This window comes from Engystomops pustulosus, chromosome 3, assembly GCF_040894005.1.
Source record: "Engystomops pustulosus chromosome 3, aEngPut4.maternal, whole genome shotgun sequence".
NCBI classification, from domain to species: Eukaryota; Metazoa; Chordata; class Amphibia; order Anura; family Leptodactylidae; genus Engystomops; species Engystomops pustulosus.
The window spans coordinates 198744102-198764569 of NC_092413.1; the positions used below are offsets into that span (position 1 = coordinate 198744102).

Below are 20468 nucleotides of genomic sequence, written 5' to 3' on the forward strand. Positions count from 1 at the left end.
TTTTTATTAGAAAAAAAATAGATTAATTGTATAATGAGTTTAGACTTTTATTGTATCCTTCCCACCTCTGCCCTTTTGTAATAAAGTTTGATTGACAAATTTTTTTATTTTATTTTATTTTTTTCATATCCTGTCCATTCTTCAGATGTAGAGATCTTTGGCGACGAACAATCCTTGTCGTTTCATTTGTGAGTGGCTAATGATGGCGGCGTTGATAACGTTGTCCTGCTCGGTCCAGAGTCCCTTTTCCATTAATAGGCCACCAGTTATGAGATAATGTGCTGAGAATTGCTTTGATTGTGTATTAGTCTTTTAAAGGCAACAGCGATAAATATAGTAAAGCAGCAGAAGTACCTTATTCAACATCTCGGCAGCTTTACATCCCTTAGCTCGACATTGTGGCAGCATTTCAAAAAGCCACTTTTATGTTCCCTATGTTCCTTAATAGGATAAAGTCATGGAGAAAGGGACTCGGAGCACAACCCTGAAGTCAAGCTCTCTCCACCTCTGCACTTCTTCTCCTTTGTGAGCAACACCACTGATAATTCCCTCACATCACTTTGAATTCTGGTGCATTTGCCGAGTGTATCGTAATTCGGCGCACGCAGTGCAATCAGAAGCGTCCCTCATGGGGAGTGCGTGGAGACCGGGAGAGCTTGATTTTAATGTTGAGCTTCCATCTCATATTCCAGTAGCATTCGGTAAACCTGTGTTTAGTCACTTCTAGGCCGGGGTCATATGACATTTTATTGAATAGGATTTTGAGGTAATTGTCTACCTCGAAATTGGCCGTTTTCTTTCAAGTTTTGAAAAGTGTAATATGTTATACTAATTCCATGGTGGACATTTTCTGGGTTTTTTATTGTGGCGTTAAACCACCATGACAGTAGGTATAGGCCTGTATGGCCTGTGTACAGGGAATGCTGTCTCCTCTACGCAGGCCAATGTTGGAGCATAGTAGAGTCCTAGTTATGTAAAAGTAGGCCTAGTACAGTTGACATGTGTCTGGCCTTAGTGGTGACCAGATTCAGAGATACGGTAATATTTTTTTTTTCATAAAGTTTATCATAACAACCAATCAGAATACATGCACCCTCGGTCTAGGCCTACTAGTGCATGTGTAGTGTGTTAGGGAAAGGGAGAAAGGCCTATTGTCCACAATAAAAGTACTAGACTCGATTAGAGGGTGGAGTTCCTATAACTATTAGATGGTCAACTAAAGTCTTGATTGTTGGTGGCTTTCACCGTACATTGGAGCTCATTTACTAAGGGTGCGTGGACCGCACAAACGTCGCATATTCGGACGATTACCATTTTGCGGTACATTTAAAAGGGGATTGTGGCACACGCGATCGGATTATGGCGCAACGGTGCCGGTGAAATCGGGGGGGCGGGCCGTCGGACGATCCGACGGGTTCGGACTGAGCGCAGGATTTAAAGGAAACCTACCATTTCAAATGGTAGGTTTAAGCTGTAAACACCGAGCAACCGGTATCGCGGTTTTAACACTTTTTAAACTTTATAGCAGTAACTGCTTCGGCGCTGCGTGCGCGCGCCTACATAGGAAATGCTTCGTGCGCGCGCCTACATAGGAAATGCCGCAGGCGTTGCGCGCGCACGGTCGCGCGCAGCGCCGAAGCGGCTTCTGCTATAAAGTTTAAAAAGTGTTAAAACCGCTATACCGCGGTTTTAACACTAACGAAGCTAAGCACCGGCACCAGCTCACCCTGAGCTGGTGCTCGGTGTTTACAGCTTAAACCTACCATTTGAAATGGTAGGCTTCCTTTAACATTTAAATTGTGTCGCAAGACAATGCTCTTACATACTCCAGGAAGAAGAAGGTGAACTCCGGCGGACCTCAGCGGGGAAGCGACACATGCAGGATCTCGGGTGCACGATGTTGGTGAATCATGCCAGACTTCATCTGATCTGATCGGAGACTTCTGATAATACAACTTTATTGGCAAGATAGAATAGCAGTGCGTATGCTCAGAGGCGCCGTCCATTTGAACGCCTCATTTGGTTGTACGTTGAGGAGGAACATTGAACCTGGAATCTATCAGAGGTTATACATTTATCACTATGGATACATAAAAAAAAATAATAATAAAAGCAAATTTTAAATTTTTTTTAAATGCTTTTGTTGGATGTCGATGCTTGTTGTCAGTTAATAGGCATCTAGGTGACATCGGCAAACAATAGGTGTGTTGTATGACGCTCCAAAAGTCGTCTGTTATCCGGGGAGATTTACTGACAGATATACAGGCTCCCATAAATGTACAGCAATGCCGACAAATGTGTTAATTCCTGGCTTAAACCTTAAAGGGGTTCTCTGGAGGTGGAAAAACATGGCTGCAGTCTTCCAAAAACAGCACCACACTTGACCATGGGTAGTGTGTGGTATTGCAACTAAGCTCCATTCATTTCTATACAGCTGAGCTGCAGTACTGGCAGTAACCATGGTCAGGTGTGGTGCTGTTTTTGGAAGACTGCAGCCATGTTTTACCACCTCCTGAGAACCCCTTTTAACCAATACTTAGAGATGGGCTTGTAGTCTGAAGTCACGATTCAAGTAGCTGTAGTAGTGATTTGCCTGGGTGCTGTGTGTGATCTGTGCACAGCAGCTGAATTAACCAGCCGCCATTGACTCTCTGTGATGTGTTGTGACATTCCTGGTGGTTACTCGGAGAATCTTTGCATTCCTGCAGTTAACTTCTTTTCTTTCCTTGCACACCCTCTTTAATGCCTCGGGGAAGGAAAAGTCGATCATTTTACTTCACTCTTGTTTTATTCTAGAATGAAAATGACATTGCCTGCACTCTAGGTAGCAGCCGGGAACTGTACAAAGCTGAGGCCCATTAGTATTCATGTACCATCAATGGAAAGGACAGAACTCATAAAATATTGTTTCTTGGTACGTTTCTTTCGATAACTAACTTGTCATATTAATTCAGAATTGGAAAGTGGGACGTTAAAACAAAAAGCATTTTAGAAACTTTTAGAGTTTATTCCTGTATCTATCATATGATGGAGGGCCATAAGCTGTGCTCTGTGATACTTGCAGTAGGTTAAAGGACTCTGAGAGAAAAGAAGAGTAAACCTTCCCTGGACTCATTGGAGAGAGTGAGAGTCCTGATTACTCTGCCCACACGCAGGGATTGACAACGAGAGTCCTGATTACTCTGCCCACACGCAGGGATTGACAACGAGAGTCCTGATTACACTGCCCACACACAGGGATTGACAACAAGAGTCCTGATCACTCCGCCCACACACAGGGATTGACAGTATTGATGTAATTGGACCATTCTGTTCAGTGAGTCCCATGCTTTAAAAACTGATCAGTAATACATGCCAAACTGAACTGATTATTTCTGCATCATTTGTGTGAAAGAGCCCTCAAGTTGAGACATGTGGCCCCTTTTCTACTTTGGAGATGCCCTATTAAAAAAAAAAAAAGGGAGGAGGGAATTATCAGATGATCCTTTTACTAAGCAATTGTTGTATAGCACCCATGTAGGAAAGGTGCAATGATCTTTATGTACAGATTTCTTGAACCTCTCCTGTCAGATTTTCACTGTTATTAGACTTGTGTGACCTTCTCTCCATCTTGTTGTGAACATTGAGTCAGGATCTTCCTCACCAAATATTTACACACTTTACATGATAAACGGTAGGATTCCTGCCCTTCTGTCTCATTCTGTTTTGGATTGGGTTCATTTGAATCCGTTCATGTTTTTTCATGTCATTTGTTATCACGTACACTCACTATTTGCTTCTCATTCTGACTACCCTCTTGCTGTAAACACGGCTTATATGGCCTTCAGAAGACATATCAACCCGGGAAAACCAAGCAGCAGGTGGTAGCAGCTCATATAATGGGAGGCACAGACCCCTGACCAGATTCTTATATACATTCAGAATCTTAAAACAGATCCTAGATCAGAGATTAGCAAACCTTTGTATATCTGAATATTTCAATTCGGATGTATTTTGTATATATTCGATAGCAACGAAAGTCCTCCAGTAATGTAATGCCCAGTAGCCTCCCCCGGTAATGAAATGCCCCGTGCAGCAGCTTCCCTCGGTAATGAAATGCCCCGTGCGGCAGCCTCCCTCGGTAATGAAATGCCCCGTGCGGCAGCCTCCCTCGGTAATGAAATGCCCCGTGCGGCAGCCTCCCACGGTAATGAAATGCCCCGTGCGGCAGCCTCCCTCGGTAATGAAATGCCCCGTGCGGCAGCCTCCCACGGTAATGAAATGCCCCGTGCGGCAGCCTCCCTCGGTAATGAAATGCCCCGTGCGGCAGCCTCCCTCGGTAATGAAATGCCCCGTGCGGCAGCCTCCCTCGGTAATGAAATGCCCCGTGCGGCAGCCTCCCTCGGTAATGAAATGCCCCGTGCGGCAGCCTCCCACGGTAATGAAATGCCCCGTGCGGCAGCCTCCCACGGTAATGAAATGCCCCGTGCAGCAGCCTCCCACGGTAATGAAATGCCCCGTGCAGCAGCCTCCCACGGTAATGAAATGCCCCGTGCAGCAGCCTCCCACGGTAATGAAATGCCCCGTGCAGCAGCCTCCCACGGTAATGAAATGCCCCGTGCAGCAGCCTCCCACGGTAATGAAATGCCCCGTGCAGCAGCCTCCCACGGTAATGAAATGCCCCGTGCAGCAGCCTCCCACGGTAATGAAATGCCCCGTGCAGCAGCCTCCCACGGTAATGAAATGCCCCGTGCAGCAGCCTCCCTCGGTAATGAAATGCCCCATGCAGCAGCCTCCCTCGGTAATGAAATGCCCCGTGCAGCAGCCTCCCACGGTAATGAAATGCCCCGTGCAGCAGCCTCCCACGGTAATGAAATGCCCCGTGCAGCAGCCTCCCTCGGTAATGAAATGCCCCGTGCAGCAGCCTCCCACGGTAATGAAATGCCCCGTGCAGCAGCCTCCCACGGTAATGAAATGCCCCGTGCAGCAGCCTCCCACGGTAATGAAATGCCCCGTGCAGCAGCCTCCCACGGTAATGAAATGCCCCGTGCAGCAGCCTCCCACGGTAATGAAATGCCCCGTGCAGCAGCCTCCCACGGTAATGAAATGCCCCGTGCAGCAGCCTCCCACGGTAATGAAATGCCCCGTGCAGCAGCCTCCCACGGTAATGAAATGCCCCGTGCAGCAGCCTCCCACGGTAATGAAATGCCCCGTGCAGCAGCCTCCCACGGTAATGAAATGCCCCGTGCAGCAGCCTCCCACGGTAATGAAATGCCCCGTGCAGCAGCCTCCCTCGGTAATGAAATGCCCCGTGCAGCAGCCTCCCTCGGTAATGAAATGCCCCGTGCAGCAGCCTCCCACGGTAATGAAATGCCCCGTGCAGCAGCCTCCCACGGTAATGAAATGCCCCGTGCAGCAGCCTCCCTCGGTAATGAAATGCCCCGTGCAGCAGCCTCCCACGGTAATGAAATGCCCCGTGCAGCAGCCTCCCACGGTAATGAAATGCCCCGTGCAGCAGCCTCCCACGGTAATGAAATGCCCCGTGCAGCAGCCTCCCACGGTAATGAAATGCCCCGTGCAGCAGCCTCCCACGGTAATGAAATGCCCCGTGCAGCAGCCTCCCACGGTAATGAAATGCCCCGTGCAGCAGCTCATATAATGGGAGGCACAGACCCCTGACCAGATTCTTATATACATTCAGAATCTTAAAACAGATCCTAGATCAGAGATTAGCAAACCTTTGTATATCTGAATATTTCAATTCGGATGTATTTTGTATATATTCGATAGCAACGAAAGTCCTCCAGTAATGTAATGCCCAGTAGCCTCCCCCGGTAATGAAATGCCCCGTGCAGCAGCTTCCCTCGGTAATGAAATGCCCCGTGCGGCAGCCTCCCTCGGTAATGAAATGCCCCGTGCGGCAGCCTCCCTCGGTAATGAAATGCCCCGTGCGGCAGCCTCCCTCGGTAATGAAATGCCCCGTGCGGCAGCCTCCCACGGTAATGAAATGCCCCGTGCGGCAGCCTCCCTCGGTAATGAAATGCCCCGTGCGGCAGCCTCCCTCGGTAATGAAATGCCCCGTGCGGCAGCCTCCCTCGGTAATGAAATGCCCCGTGCGGCAGCCTCCCACGGTAATGAAATGCCCCGTGCAGCAGCCTCCCCGTGCAGCCATCCCTCTAACCCCTGTAATGAAATGAAGTAAAGCAGCCCCTTGTTTTATTTAAAATAAAAAAATGTAATACATTAATACTGGCGTTTCCCACGGCTAACTAACTCTGGGAAATATGACTCTTCTCTGCTTCAATTCACATGACTGTAAACAAAATGCTTATAGGTAAAAGGGAGAGATTTCATATGAAAGAGGGAATGGACATTTCAATCTCTACCTGAGGGGGTGTATTACAAAGAGAAACAGGTTCTTTGGATTTCGTGTTATAGAATAAGAAAAATTACACAGTCAACAATATTTAAAAGGTTTATTGTAATACAAAAGTATATAAAGAGGTAAATATCAAAAGATTATACTTACAACACTGTCAACTTTCATTGATGAGCTCCGGCACACAAATCTTCACGGGCTTATCAACTTACAACACTGTCCAGCATCATTGATGACCTTCCGGCAGGTAGGGATCTTCACGGACTATCACCAAGCAGTAGAATGACAGGTATTGACAGGTAACATCAAGTTTGTTCTCCAGGCGTCCCACAGAGATACAAACTGCAACAGTATATAGCTAGCTTTCAAATCTGTTCTGTTCTAATCTGTAAGTCTGCCGCTAGGTGATAGGACGGAAGTTTTATACCCCATGTCTGTGCGTCACCAAACTATATGGAAAAACATATGTATGCATATGTTTTCTCTCATTATTCTCCTAATGGTATAGTTTCCCATGAAAGTGGCCAGTTTTCATTGGAAAGCATCCCAGGAGATGAGCGCATCCCAAAAGATAGGCGCATCCCAGCAGGTGTGTAATGCCTAACAGAGTGCCAAATAAGGATAAGAATATGTCAAACTTAATGAGAATAAAAATGTCAAATATAATGAGGGCCCAAATATGTTGATTTGGGCTCATTCACAGTTGAAATAAGGTTACATGAACTGTCTTTTATAGAGAAGACATGTTGTATCTTCGACTCCATTTTGGTTTTCCATTACAGGGGGGCTGGTAGTGTTGTAGAGGATAAAATCTGGGGACAGTTTTTTCCTTTAATTGCTAGACAACCCAATCTACTAGGACAGTGATGGCGAACCTTTTAGGCACTGAGCGCCAAAACTACAAGCAAAAGCCAGATATTTTCAAAAAAGTGCCAAATGCCAATTTAAAGTAATTCTCAGGGTTCAAACATATTGGCGCCCTGATTACACCTATAAAAGAGAAAGAAGGAGAAATTTGGATTGTTATTGTAGTTTCCCTCTAAAGTCCTCTTAACAGGATGAATCATGGGTCCGGAGAAGAGGCTACAATGATAATCAAGCTCTGTCCACACCTCCTTGTTACAGGTCTTGAGTCCTGAATGTTGACCATTGTGCTGGGTGATGGCCTGGGTGCCCAAAGAGAGGGCTCAGAGTGCCACCTCTGGCACCTGTGCCATAGTTTCGCCACCAATGTACTAGGACATTTGGTTCCAATTTTCTGTGGATTCATTGGTTCCTTTTGCATCAAGGGTTAGGAGTGTCTGGTGAGAGGTAGATTTCGTACAACGTTACATTTCGAGTGATGGATGGGAAGATTGAAGAGTCTTTCCCACCATTATAAGTCAGGGGCTAGTGAAGGTGTATACCGCTATTTGCTAATCATTGGCAATTATGTTGTAAGTGCTGGACATTACAGGCCATTACTCAATTTTGTTGTGTTATTGTATCTCTATTGTGTGTTATGAGTGTATACAGGCAGTCCCCGGGTTACGTACAAGATGGGGACTGCAGGTTTGTTCTTAAGTTGAATTTGTATGCAAGTCGGAACTGTATATTTTATAATTGTCGTAAGAACCAGGATTAACAATAAAGCTTGATTACAGACGCCTATAATAACTGTTATAGCAGTTTATTGTAGCCGAGGACTAAAGTACACAAAATTACCACTTACTATAGGTCCGTCTGTAAGTCGAGTGTTCTTAAGTAGGGGACCGCCTGTATTTGTATTGTACAGCTCCCTCCTTACAGTTGAAGAGATACAAGTTGCAGACCATAGTGCTGTGTGTACTGTAAATCTATGGTGAGATGACAGGTAGGAATTTATTTAAAATATGAGGTTTAAAATTTCTGAAGAATTCCAGGCGTTTTCAAGTGTTTCAAGTTCTCGGAGACCTGTTCCTGCTGGCTCTTGGTCTTCTGTGAGACTTTGAACTGCAAAAAAACTTCCTTTTACAAGGACAGGGAACAAAGCGTGTTCAACCTTCAGTACTTTTTGGTTTTGTGTGTTTTTAATAACTTTTAAACAATTTGCGGTTCCTCTTTCTGACAGATGTAGTATTTTAAAGGATCTAACTCCCACCGATCACGAACTACGTTCTCCTTCTAGCCATCTTCTTCAGTGACCATCAAGAGCAAGCGTCAACTTGTTCCTCTATTTGTAAAGGGAATAGGTGAACACTGTTCTCATGATCTAGGTGTCCCAGGGGTCAGCGCCCCACCAATTTTTGAGTTTCACCCCATAATTTTTATCGAAGAAGGCAAGTAAACATGGGTACATATGACTCATAAGTTGTTATCCACCATAATCAGGTGCCAGGTGAAGTGGCATTGATGATGAGTGGCACATTCCTAGTTGTGATTTCCCCGGGCACCGCAGAATATGTTGTGGTTACAGTGACAGGCTGAAAAATAATTGGGTTTCTTCCTAAAAATTCTATATTTCCTGTTTTCTCGAAATAATTCATAAGAGTCAGCATTGTACTGCTCCATAATGAATGTCACAGGGTGTTCGTTTGTGGATGGAAGAACTTGCCATTTGTGAAGGATATTTTTGGAAAATAATGGAAATTGTGTTCAATCAAATTCTTTAATATTTATCCTGCTACCATTCGCCTTTTTTTGTGATCGGATCATTGCTATTAAACTCCAATGCCATTTTCTGTAACATAGTAAATATAAATATGGAGAGAAGGACTTTACATAAAGAACCCAACAAAAAAAAAGAACAATACAATAACAAATATACCCCCTGTAAAACCTCACCCCAACCCGGCCATGCTGTACTCCATTAGGACAAAACGTGGCATAGAAGGACATTTAAAAAGAACTTGAGGTGGAAAAAAAAATTTAAAAAATTATATATAGATATACACTTGTGTCTAAGAGTACATAAATCAGAGTTGCACAGAGCTCAGCTCCTGCTACTTATTAACACATACCGTTTTCAAGTTTTCTTCAAAGTCACAGCAAAAGAGTAAAAATAAATTGGTCTATAAAGAAGGTGAATTTACAGGAAGAGACTGACAGCAGGAGCTGTTTTAAAGGAAACCTACCACTTCTGACGGTAGGTATGAGATACAAACACCGGGCACCAGCTCAGGGTGAGCTGGTGCCGGTGCTTAGTCTCGTTAGTGTTAAAACCGCGGTATCGCGGTTTTAACACTTTTGAAACTTTCTAGCAGAAACTGCTTCGGCGCTTCGTGCACACGATCGTGCGCGCGCCTACATTGGAAACGCCGCAGGCGTTGCGCGCGCACGATCGCGCGCAGCGCCGAAGCAGTTTCTGCTAGAAAGTTTCAAAAGTGTTAAAACCGCGATACCGCGGTTTTAACACTAACGAGACTAAGCACCGGCACCAGCTCACCCTGAGCTGGTGCCCGGTGTTTGTATCTCATACCTACCGTCAGAAGTGGTAGGTTTCCTTTAAGTTTCGTAGCAGCCATCCTGTGCCAGGCACTGATTTTAGGAGACTTGTCTGTAGCGTGGTTAGGCTGGAGCCAGACGCCTCCCCACCGTCAGCACAAGATGTTCTCCAGGTGACCTCCAGTCTTGCTCCATTTCTCTATTTTTATCAGTCCAAGCTCGAGGGAAACCTACTTCCCTGTTGAAGTCAGTCAGAGGACTTTTGACCACATTAAGTGACCCTATACTAATTTGTATATGAACATTCTCCTATGGAAAGTTCTGAACCGGTTGGTTCAGACTTGGAGAAGTTGGCAAACTAGGAGAAAAAAAACTACAATTCTAGAACCTTTTTTCAACTTCTTTTGTTGAGTTCAGAGGAGTGTGTGCACCTCTGTTTTTCTTTATAACTATAAAACACTTTGGACATCTCAGAAGAATATGATAGTGGGATGGGCGATCCATGTCCAGAGTCTTCAAATCTTCAAGACCAGTCAGACCAAGTTCATGGTGTCATGGTCTCTTTCAATTTTTTAGGTGCAAGACTTTGCACATACAATTTGATAAATACAGGTAGTCTCTGACTTCAGAACACCCAACTTACTAACTACCCCTAGTTACAGACAGACCTCTGAATGTTGTTAATTTACTGAACTTTAGTCCTCGGCTACAATGATCAGCTGTAAGAGTTATCAAAGGTGTGTGCAATGAAGCTTTATGGTAAATCTTGGTTCTTATGACAACCCATTTATTTTTTTAAAATCCACTTGTCGCAGGGACCAAAAATAATTATTTTTGGCTGGAGTTACACTGTTTCGACCTGAATTCGAATTTCGCTTAAGATCACACCTACTGAACCTACCTTGTAAGTAAACCCTAGGACTGTATCAGTATATGCCCCTTATGTACTGAAGGAGCAATGTCGAGTTGCTACCCAGAGCCAGACCTTGACACCCAACATAAAAAAAAATTTACAGATTGAAGCGCAACTCAACAGTTAGGGTTGGATGGTGGCAACTATGCATAAGGTGATATCGCCCATGAGTTATGTGCATATAGTATATAGAGGTGTGCATTACATCATATTAATCTAACCAAGGGCCAACATGTAAATGTAATATTCTACAGAAATCAAGTTATCATAAGAGTTTGTTAGATTTGCATTAGGTAGGATGTTCCAATGATGCGTTGCTTCTGTCTGATGATGCGTTGCTACTCAAAGTCAACACATTGAAAATTATTTTATGTGTGTGTTGTAAAGGCATGTAGCAGTCAACGATATGTCACCCTACCCAAAAGTGGCCTCTAAATGTCTACTGTGCATATAAAGTTTAATATTGTAAACATTTGGGGACCAAAACTGTTCTGACCCTTATGCTATGTTGTATAGGGGCTTTGTGACCTCTGAAATCTCATGGTTTATAGTTTTGTATGTTCTGCCCATTCCCCCTTCTCTGCAAATAGGCTAAATTCACACGGACGTATGAAAACGGCCGTATACGTACCGTAAAATAAGGGTTAAATACGTGCTGCATATGGATGAAAAACGTCACGTATATACGGGCTCATACGGCCCGTAAATACAGGACTGGAGAAATCATACGGTCGTGTGAATGTAGCCTTATACTGAAATGGGTTTATAGAGTATCTGTGTGTGTGTACATTTTGGATATTAATTTGGAAACCCAATCATGGCCTGGAATGAGTAAGGAGTACGAACCTAACCATGGCCCGGATTGAGTGAGGAGTACAAACCTAATCATGGCCCGGATTGAGTAAGGAGTACGAACCCAACCATGACCCGGAGAAGTTTCGACCTGGGGCTGCAGAGTACATTGGTGCTACATAAGCAAAGGGAAATGACTGTTCTTAATGTAAAGTTGTGTAACGCCATTAAACCTCCCTCGAATATTCACAGCAATTCAGCATGAAATAAATACTCGGCCTCTTAAGTGGCTTCCGACCACAGAGTTAATTGAAAGTGTCTTATTGATCATCTTTCTGCTCTTAGCACAATTTATGGTCTATTATTGTACTGCTGACCAAAGCATTTTTCACTGGATAATAACGGGCGCCTATTCTTACATGTTGACTTCTGTCTTTTAGGCCCTGGATGTTGACCGCACAATTCTCTACAAGATGAAGAAGTCCGTAAAAGCCATTAACGTATCTGGGCTGGGTATGTATGCCTCTTCTGCCTGACTTCACGTGTTCTCCTGATATAGGATGTTAAAAGTCTTGATGGATTTTCCTTTTTAATCTTTTTTTTTTTTTGTGCTGAGTTAAAAGCTTTTTACACTTTCAAAACCTTTTCTCAATTAGATCCAAGGTGTTTACTTGCTGCCAGAAATGGGTTGTGTAAAAGATACACTGTGTTTCAGGTATTTGCTTTGAGCATAGTAGGGGACATTTATCCGGACTTGTCCGCCAGTATTTTGGCATATGAGTCCTGAAATAATCACTGTTGCTTGTGAACCATCCGAAAGTGAGATTATTTTCACCTTAAAGGACACCTGTCATCAGGTCTCTGTCACTTGTCCTGCAACCACTACCTGTTGGAGCAGCTCACAAGGATCCCATCCCAGCCTTTATCTAGTCAATTTATACATTAATCATTGTAAAATCATCTTTTCTTTATTATGTAAATGAGGGTGATCACATGAACAGAGGAAGTGATGTCACTGCTGTAACCCCTCCCCTCCTCCTGCTCATGTCTGTGTGTAATGTTAAGTAAAGCATTGCTGGTGTCTGTGCTTTATCTGCTGACATGCTTTATCTCCTAATACATAGAGACACAGACATCAGTTACACATGTACCTGACATGTTCTTCTATAATATGGCTGCCTGGAGCTGTTGTATCTTTCCTATACACACACAGGCTGCAGGGGGCGCCAGCACCAGGAAGCACATGGAAGAGGCATTACACCATTATACCTCCCATGATTATACAGGCTGTCAGTCATGTGTATAGGAGTATCTCATACACACAGGCTGCAGGGGGCACCAGGAAGGACATGGAGGAGCCATTACACCATTATTCCTCACATCATTATACAGGCTGTCAGTCATGTGTATAGGAGTATCTCATACACACAGGCTGCAGGGGGCACCAGGATGGACATGGAGGAGCCATTACACCATTATACCTCCCATCATTATACAGGCTGTCAGTCAAGCACTGGGGGCGTGGCTGTGCCCCCCACTCATGAATAAGTGCCCCCTGATGTTTGCGCCCGCCGGGTGCCCCCTGATGTTTGCGCCCGCCGGGTGCTGATATATGTCCTGCAGCAGGTGGGGCAGGGCTTCCATCAAACACTGCTGTACAAAGAGAAAGAAATCGGAGCGAATCAAAAAGTTTAGAACCTTGAGGGTCTTTTTGTAACTTCTATTGTTAAGTTGGGAAAAAGGTAAAATACTATGGACGCCTTGGCAGAACCATGGGTTGTGGCTTCCGTTTTATGAACTTTTCTTTATTGAGGCCATATTGAACTTGACAGAGTCCTCCAGCTTATAATATATGTTCTTCATGCCAGCCACATACTTGGCTTGTGCTACTCTCCATTCTACTGTTTTCTGGTGTGTTTGTGGTGATTTTGGAGGGAGAACACAATGTGGTTTACCACATATATATTATAGAGGTTAACAGGATCATAAAATGTAATGAGTAACCACTGATGAATATAAAACTGTTTTCCGCAAAGCCCACTATAGGCTGTTCTGGGTGGATCGCCATGATGACAGCGGTTCTGGCTGAAAACTCTTCATACATCGGGAAACTTGTCAGATAATTATCTTTTTACTGATTTAGCTATGACTTTTAGTTCTTCCTAAAATAAAAAAGTACTGTATATTTTTATATTGTTATGTTTTGGTTGTTATGTTTTACGTTGCTATGTTAACTCTTCAGTGTTTTTTAGTTTTTGTTTGTTTCAAATAAATATTTCCCATGGCAAATTCACCCGGTTGTGGACTATGTAAGCCAATCCTGTTGCACTGGTTAACCCTTTAAGGACCTCCGCTCTTTTTTTTTTTTTCCGTTTTCATTTTTACCCACAGTCAAAAAATCTAACCATGACGTGCTATTACTTCACGGGTCGTGAAAGGGTTAAGGTATATGAACTTTTAAGCTGGGAGATTTATCCGAATTGTCTGAGGTAAAACCGTTCTAGTTGCCCATGGAAACCAATGGGAACTCAGGTTTTATATTATTACAGTTGTGGGAAAATCAAAGCTGTCCTCTCATTGGTCACCATGGGGCTCTTAGACACTTCTGATAAATCTCCCCCAAAATTGTATCCCACTTTATGGTGCCTCTTTTTTTTTTTTTTTTTGTCAGTGATAGAAAAGGGGATAACAAGTCTGTGAAGTGGCATCTGAGGTAAAATAGGGCCCAATACACAGCTTTTGGTAAGACTTACTGCAACTCTGTGATACATAGCTTTTTAAAATATGACTGCTTCAGGGCACATTCACATTTAGCAGTCTTGCCGAGGTTTCCTAAAATCTTTTGGAATGCTGAAGCAACAATTACATTTTAATATATGAAAGGATTTTTATGGTTTCTAGTGTCACAAGTGTGAACATACAGCAGAAACTATTCATACCCCTGGTAAAAAAACTGAAATATTCCCTTGTGATGAGTATTCAGCCCCTGGTGATGAGTATTCAGCCCCTTTGCTCAGTGTTGAGTAGAAGCAGCTTTGGAGCTGGTACAGCCAGGAGTCTTCTTGGGAAGATGCTACAAGTTTTTCACCCCTGGATTTGGGGATCCTCTGCCTCTTCCTTGCAGATCCTCTCCAGTTCCCTCAGGTTGGATGGTGAACGTTGGTGGAAGCCATATTCAAGTTCCACTGGATTTAGGTCCGGGCTCTGGATGGGCCGTTCAGGAATGGTCACAGAGATGTTCTGAAGCCTTTGCTGTGTTATTTTAGCTGTGTGCTTAGGACCCCTTTTAGGTCTTGTTGGAAGGTGAACCTTTGGCCCAGTCTGAGGGCCAGAGCTCTGGAAGAGGTTTTCATCCAGGATATCTCTGTACTTGGCCGCATTCAGCTATCCTTCAGTTGCAACTAGTCGTCCTGTCCCTGCACCAATTGCATGATGGCCACCACCATGTGTTACTATTGGGGTTGTATTTTGCAGGTGATGAGCAGCGCCTGGTTTGCTACACACATACCGCTAGAATTAACACCAAAACAGTTCAGTCTTCATTGCATCAGACCAGCGAATCTTATTTCTCATGGTCTGGGAGTCCTTCATGTGTTTTGTACACTGTATGTGGTTTCCATATGTCTTGCACTGAGGAGAGGCTTCTGTAGGCAGATTCTGCCATAAAGCCCCGACTGGTGGAGGCTGCAGTGATAGGTGACTTTGTGGAACTTTCTCCCATCTCCCTACTGCATCTCTGGAGCTCAACCACAGTGATCTTGGGTTTCTTCTTAACCACCTCTCCCATGATTGCTTAGTTTGGCTGGATAGCCTGGTCGAGGAAGAGTTGGGGTCTTCCCAAACTTCTCCCATTTAAGGATTATGGAGGCCACTGTGCTCTTAAGAACCTTGAGTGCTGCAGAATTCTTTTTTTAGTAATTTTGAACAGATTTGTGCCTTGCCTTTCTCTGAGCTCATGGGGCAGTTCCTTAGACTTCATGATTCTCATGTGCTCTGACATGCACTGTCTTATATTACATTATATTAAGTTGGAGGAGGACTGGGGTAGAACTGTGTCGGTAAACATAAGATTTTTGGTTGATTAAAAAAATTTAAATCTAACAAAAAAATTGACAGTTGTTGAAAAGAATTTTCGAGGATATATTACAGATTTCTCAATTTCCAGTGAAGCCGAGAGAATTGTACATTGTATAAATACTTGTGTTATAATCTACGGAAACAACAGCGTTAGAGTATCTACAAGATTTAGACATTTTTATTTCCTTGAAGAGTCCTTCAGATCTTACTCGTGTGGAATTCAGAGGATTTCTGCACAGAACAAGTGCTTGGAGCTGCTCGAGCTATTTACCCTTTCTTTATTTTATCCAATGTGATCTTTGGGGACAATTTGCATATGTATCGGCTTCATTTACATACCAAATGCCTAATCTTCATGCACATGGGGTCAGTCCATGCATGCAAAATGTATCAGTCTGAATGAAAGTGACCTATTTGCTTGTTATTTGCACTATATTTTTTTTGTTTTTACTCGTTCTTTCGCATGGGCTTTGCACAGTGTTAAGCACGGTGTACCAAATAAAAGGGTTCTATAGGTTAAACCTTTTTGGTTTTTTATTTTAAATATTAGCACAAACCAGTATAGATGCCATTTCTTTGTCAAGAGGCATTGTTTTTTTTTGGCTATATACAACATATTTAGATTACATACTGCTAGGTCTGATTACTAGGAGTCTGAGGAGTGTTGCCTCCCACTTTGCTAGTATATATTGACGGTGGTATTAAGGAAACGGGTACTATTAGTGCAGCACATGGCACCTTATTTATCAGTTTGAGTGTCATTGCATCTGAAGGCCCAGATTCATGCTGCTGTACTAAAGAGATCCAGACCCCACAGTCACTGTTGCTGACAGTACAACTCTGGGCGAAGAGGTCTTGATCTCTTTAGTAAACAGCTGAACAGTGGAAGTGCTGGGGGTCATTTTATGATTTGTTCTAAAGATCATCAATATTTTATCACCCTTTTTTTCTGATCTTTGTGTATTAATTTACCAAGAGTCTGCCAAACAGGAGGGTTAAGCTATCATATCTGTTCTCTGCTGGTATCGAGGATGAATGATACAGAAGAGGGTCACATGGAGGAGTGTTAACTGCATCTAGGAAGTCAACGTTAAAAATAATCTGGCACCTTGTTGGTGTCAGAATGCAATGTTGCCGAGCCTCTCTGTACTGGAGTGCTGCCACTTGTCTGTAGCCTTTGATCCGGGGTGGACAAGCCTCTTGGCCGATTTAATGCTGAAGCAGGGATTGCTTTAGTGCGATCCATCAGAAGTACACAGCTCTGCCGGGCTATTACATGACAACTAGCAGTGAAGGAGGTGTAAATCCAGTGTTTAAGGTGATTTTATGGACTTGGAGCATCTACAATTACTGCACTATCACATTCACTTACATGCTATTTATGCATTTGTTGGATGCATATTATAACCCCGGGGTAGGGTGTTTCAGGACCTAATGTTATAACTTGCTCTGCGTTTATGTGATTTGTAGGGGCACGGATTTGTCGGCTTGCACTTAGGTCCCCATTAGTGACATAGTAAACTGCATCAGCTCAACCTGTAGAGCAGCTTCGTCTTGTCGTGACTATTCCTTGAAGATTGAAGCTACAGGGTTTATTGTATTATATTCCAAGTCGTAAAAAATAGAAGCTGAGTTTTCGGTACTTTTGTATATGAAACAACCCGGGGCCAAATTTATCTTGCGTTCCTCACGATACTATGGTTTCCTATCACCTGCTGGAAACTAGAGTAGCTAGTTGAATACCTGTTTCATTTAAAGGGGAGGTCCATTTTTACGACTGTTTTATGTTTCCAATGAATCTTTTAAAAAAAATGCCAGAATGGGGCCTTAAAATGTATTTTTTACGTGTCTCCATAGTAGCAGACTACAAACCCTTTTTATTCTAGTCCTGCGGTCATACTCTCATCTGTAAGTCCCCTACATCTAGTTTGCTACCAAGAAGTAGTGAACAAAACGATGGAGAGATAGCTGTAAGGTCTGACTACACAGTACGTTGTCTGTTACCTTGGAGACATGTAGATGCTGTAGACCTAAAATGTTGAAATTAATGATTCTGGTTTATGCTAAAGAATAACTGAACAGGCAGATAAGTAGGATTGGAAACGCAAAAGAATGGGGCATAATGATGTGGGTTTCTCTCTCCATATATTCATATTTACATCATTATTGACACTGAAAGAAATCACAGTTAAAAAAAAAAAAAAAAATACAGATTTTTTTTAATGTTATTTTGCCTGTAGGCAAAGCTTAGTGACAACCTTTGTGGTTACTTTATTGTAGTTGTTTGAGGTTTTTCACAAAACCCACATGAATGGAGGAAATAAACTATTCCATGACCTGTAGTAAAAATGTAATTTGTTGCCTGATCTAATAAACGTATAGGAGAAAATGTATTATACGCATGCGCACGTAGTTCTGGCTTAGTTGTAAAATTATGCTAATGAGCCTTGCGCGATCCTGCGGGTGTTACCAGAGCCCCTCTGTGTTACAGCTTCATGGTCTGTTACAGTCCCCGCCTCCCAGTTTGTGTTGAAACTTCCTCTGCAGAATTGAGGTTCCATCCGGCAGAGGGAGGAGGGAAGTGCTGATGGAGGAGAGGTAGAGAGACAGTTTAACAGCCTGTGAAGCTGCAGCACGCAGGGTCCATTTTTAATACCTCCAAGAGCCCTTATGCTAATTAGCATAATTTTAAAAGTTGTTTTAGAAGAAACCATGACATGGATAACAAAAATAAGAAGATTACCTCAGTCACGGTGCCTGGATCTATGGGTTCGTGTCTCTGGTTTATCATGATGGATTTTGATGGGAGGTTTCCTTTTAAGTTAATTTTCCATCTGCCTTGTGTCAATCATTGTTGTGCTAATTGACTAGATTGAGATGCAGCTCGTTAGTGATCTGATATTGTACATCTCCTGCTTAGTGAATGTAAAAACCTCCATTACAATCACCTATTTCTATGTTCTACTATTCTAAGGTTGTTATAGGACCCTTGTCTTTCATTACTTGAGGATCTCTCTACTTCATTGGGGAAATTTATATGACAATTTTCTTGCATCATTACCCTGTAAATTATATTCTTTTATACCAGTATATATCTGTACAGACACTTTTATTGCAACAAATTGTCTTGGTTGTGGTAAATGCTGTGGTTTTTCTACCAAAGGAAAAGAAAAAATCTAATGCCGACTATTTGAAGCTATTTTTCAAGTCGATATCCGACCCTTTAAAAATCAGCTTGACTAGAAGTTTTAACAAATGAGTTCTGATACACCAATCAGAGATTCCGCTGTTATGGTGGGCAGTGGTGATTGGAGGGCGGCACGGTAGCTTAGTGGTTAGCATTACAGCCTTGCAGCACTGGGGTCCTGGGTTCAAATCCCACCCAGGGTCAACATCTGCAAAAAGTTTGTATGTTCTCTCCGTGTGGGTTTCCTCCGCGTCCTCCAGTTTCCTCCCACACTCCAAAACATACTGGTAGGGTGATTAGATTGTGAGCCCCATGGGGACAGGGACTGATTTGGCAAACTCTGTGCAGCGCTGCGTAATCTGTGTGCGCTATATAAATAAAGTAATGTGACTTATGCTCTTTCAATAAAGCATATTTACTATATCTGATTACTTCTATATGTCTGGGTGCCAGGATAGAAGATAATTGTCAAATATTGGGAAAACTCCCATAATCTCCATATTATCTCATTTGGGATACTGCATACCCAATGTTTTCAGTAACAAAGTTTGTGAACAATATATGTTCTTGCACATTTCCATTTTTAAAAGTAGCAAGGAAATGATAGAGCTCTTTTGTATAACCCTTTGGCTGGGGCTGATATCTTATCACTCTTGGTGTTTGGGTCATCATGTATGTATGTGGTTAATTGTGTTGAAAACTACATGTAGCATCTACTTGTCATGCAGCTGCTCTGGAAAATCTATTTTTTTGTATATTTAAAAATAGTTATTTTAAAAGGGAACCTGTCACATTAAACATGCAAGCCAGTATCATCTTATAGAGCAGGATGAGCTGAGCAGATGGTACATAGTGTCCTATCTGCAAACAGCATGTTATATATTAGGAAAAGTTGAGCGTATTGTACATGGTGTCCTATATGCAGGCAGAATGTTATAGAGCAGGAACAACTGTGCAGATTGTACACAGTGTCCTATCTGCAGGCAGCATGTTATAGAGCAGAGGAGCTGAGCAGATTGTATATAGTGTTCTATCTGCAGACAGGATGTTATAGAGCAGGAGGAGCTGAGTAGATTATACATACTCTCCTATCTGCAGGCAGAATGTTATACAGGCGGTCCCCTACTTAAGAACACTCGACTTACATACGACCCCTAGTTACAAACGGACCTCTGGATGTTGGTAATTTACTGTACTTTAGTCCTAGGCTACAATGATCAGCTATAACAGTTATCACAGGGGTCTACAATAAAGCTTTATTATTAATCCTGGTTCTTATGACAACCCAACATTTTTAACATCCAATTGTCACAGAGACCAAAAAAGTTCTGGCTGGGATTACAATGATAAAATATACAGTTCCGACTTACATACAAACTCAACTTAAGAACAAACCTACAGACCCTATCTTGTATGTAACCCGGGGACTGCCTGTATATCAGGAGAATCTGAGCAGATTGTACATAGTGTCCTATCTGCAGATTATAGAGCAGGAGGGTTGAGAACATCGGTGAATAATATTTAGGTAAAAATTTTTAAAATAAAGTATTAATTTTAAGAGTAGGCAGTGCCAGATGACATACTACGTTCTTTTAGAATATGCTTACCTATTCAGAAGATCTGCACATTTTCCCACACATCCAGGATTGCTTTCCTTTTACTTTTCTAACATTGCACTGTAAGTTACCTTGCAGAAAGGAGTGAAGTTATGCCTAGAAATCATTTATTAGAAGCTGGCA

The 20468-nt window shown here is 42.9% G+C and overlaps 1 protein-coding gene across 3 annotated transcripts in view; it reads left to right on the forward strand.

The window, feature by feature from the left end:
• Window positions 1-20468, forward strand: part of ASAP2 (ArfGAP with SH3 domain, ankyrin repeat and PH domain 2) — a 146207-nt gene that overhangs the window by 37720 nt on the left and 88019 nt on the right. For 2 of the 3 annotated variants that reach the window (XM_072143548.1, XM_072143550.1), the window contains exon 2: window positions 11906-11978. In XM_072143548.1, the coding sequence (XP_071999649.1) occupies window positions 11906-11978 (73 nt within the window). Of the gene's footprint in view, window positions 1-2863; window positions 2915-11905; window positions 11979-20468 lie in introns of those variants that run through there. The other variant, XM_072143549.1, reaches the window with a different exon arrangement.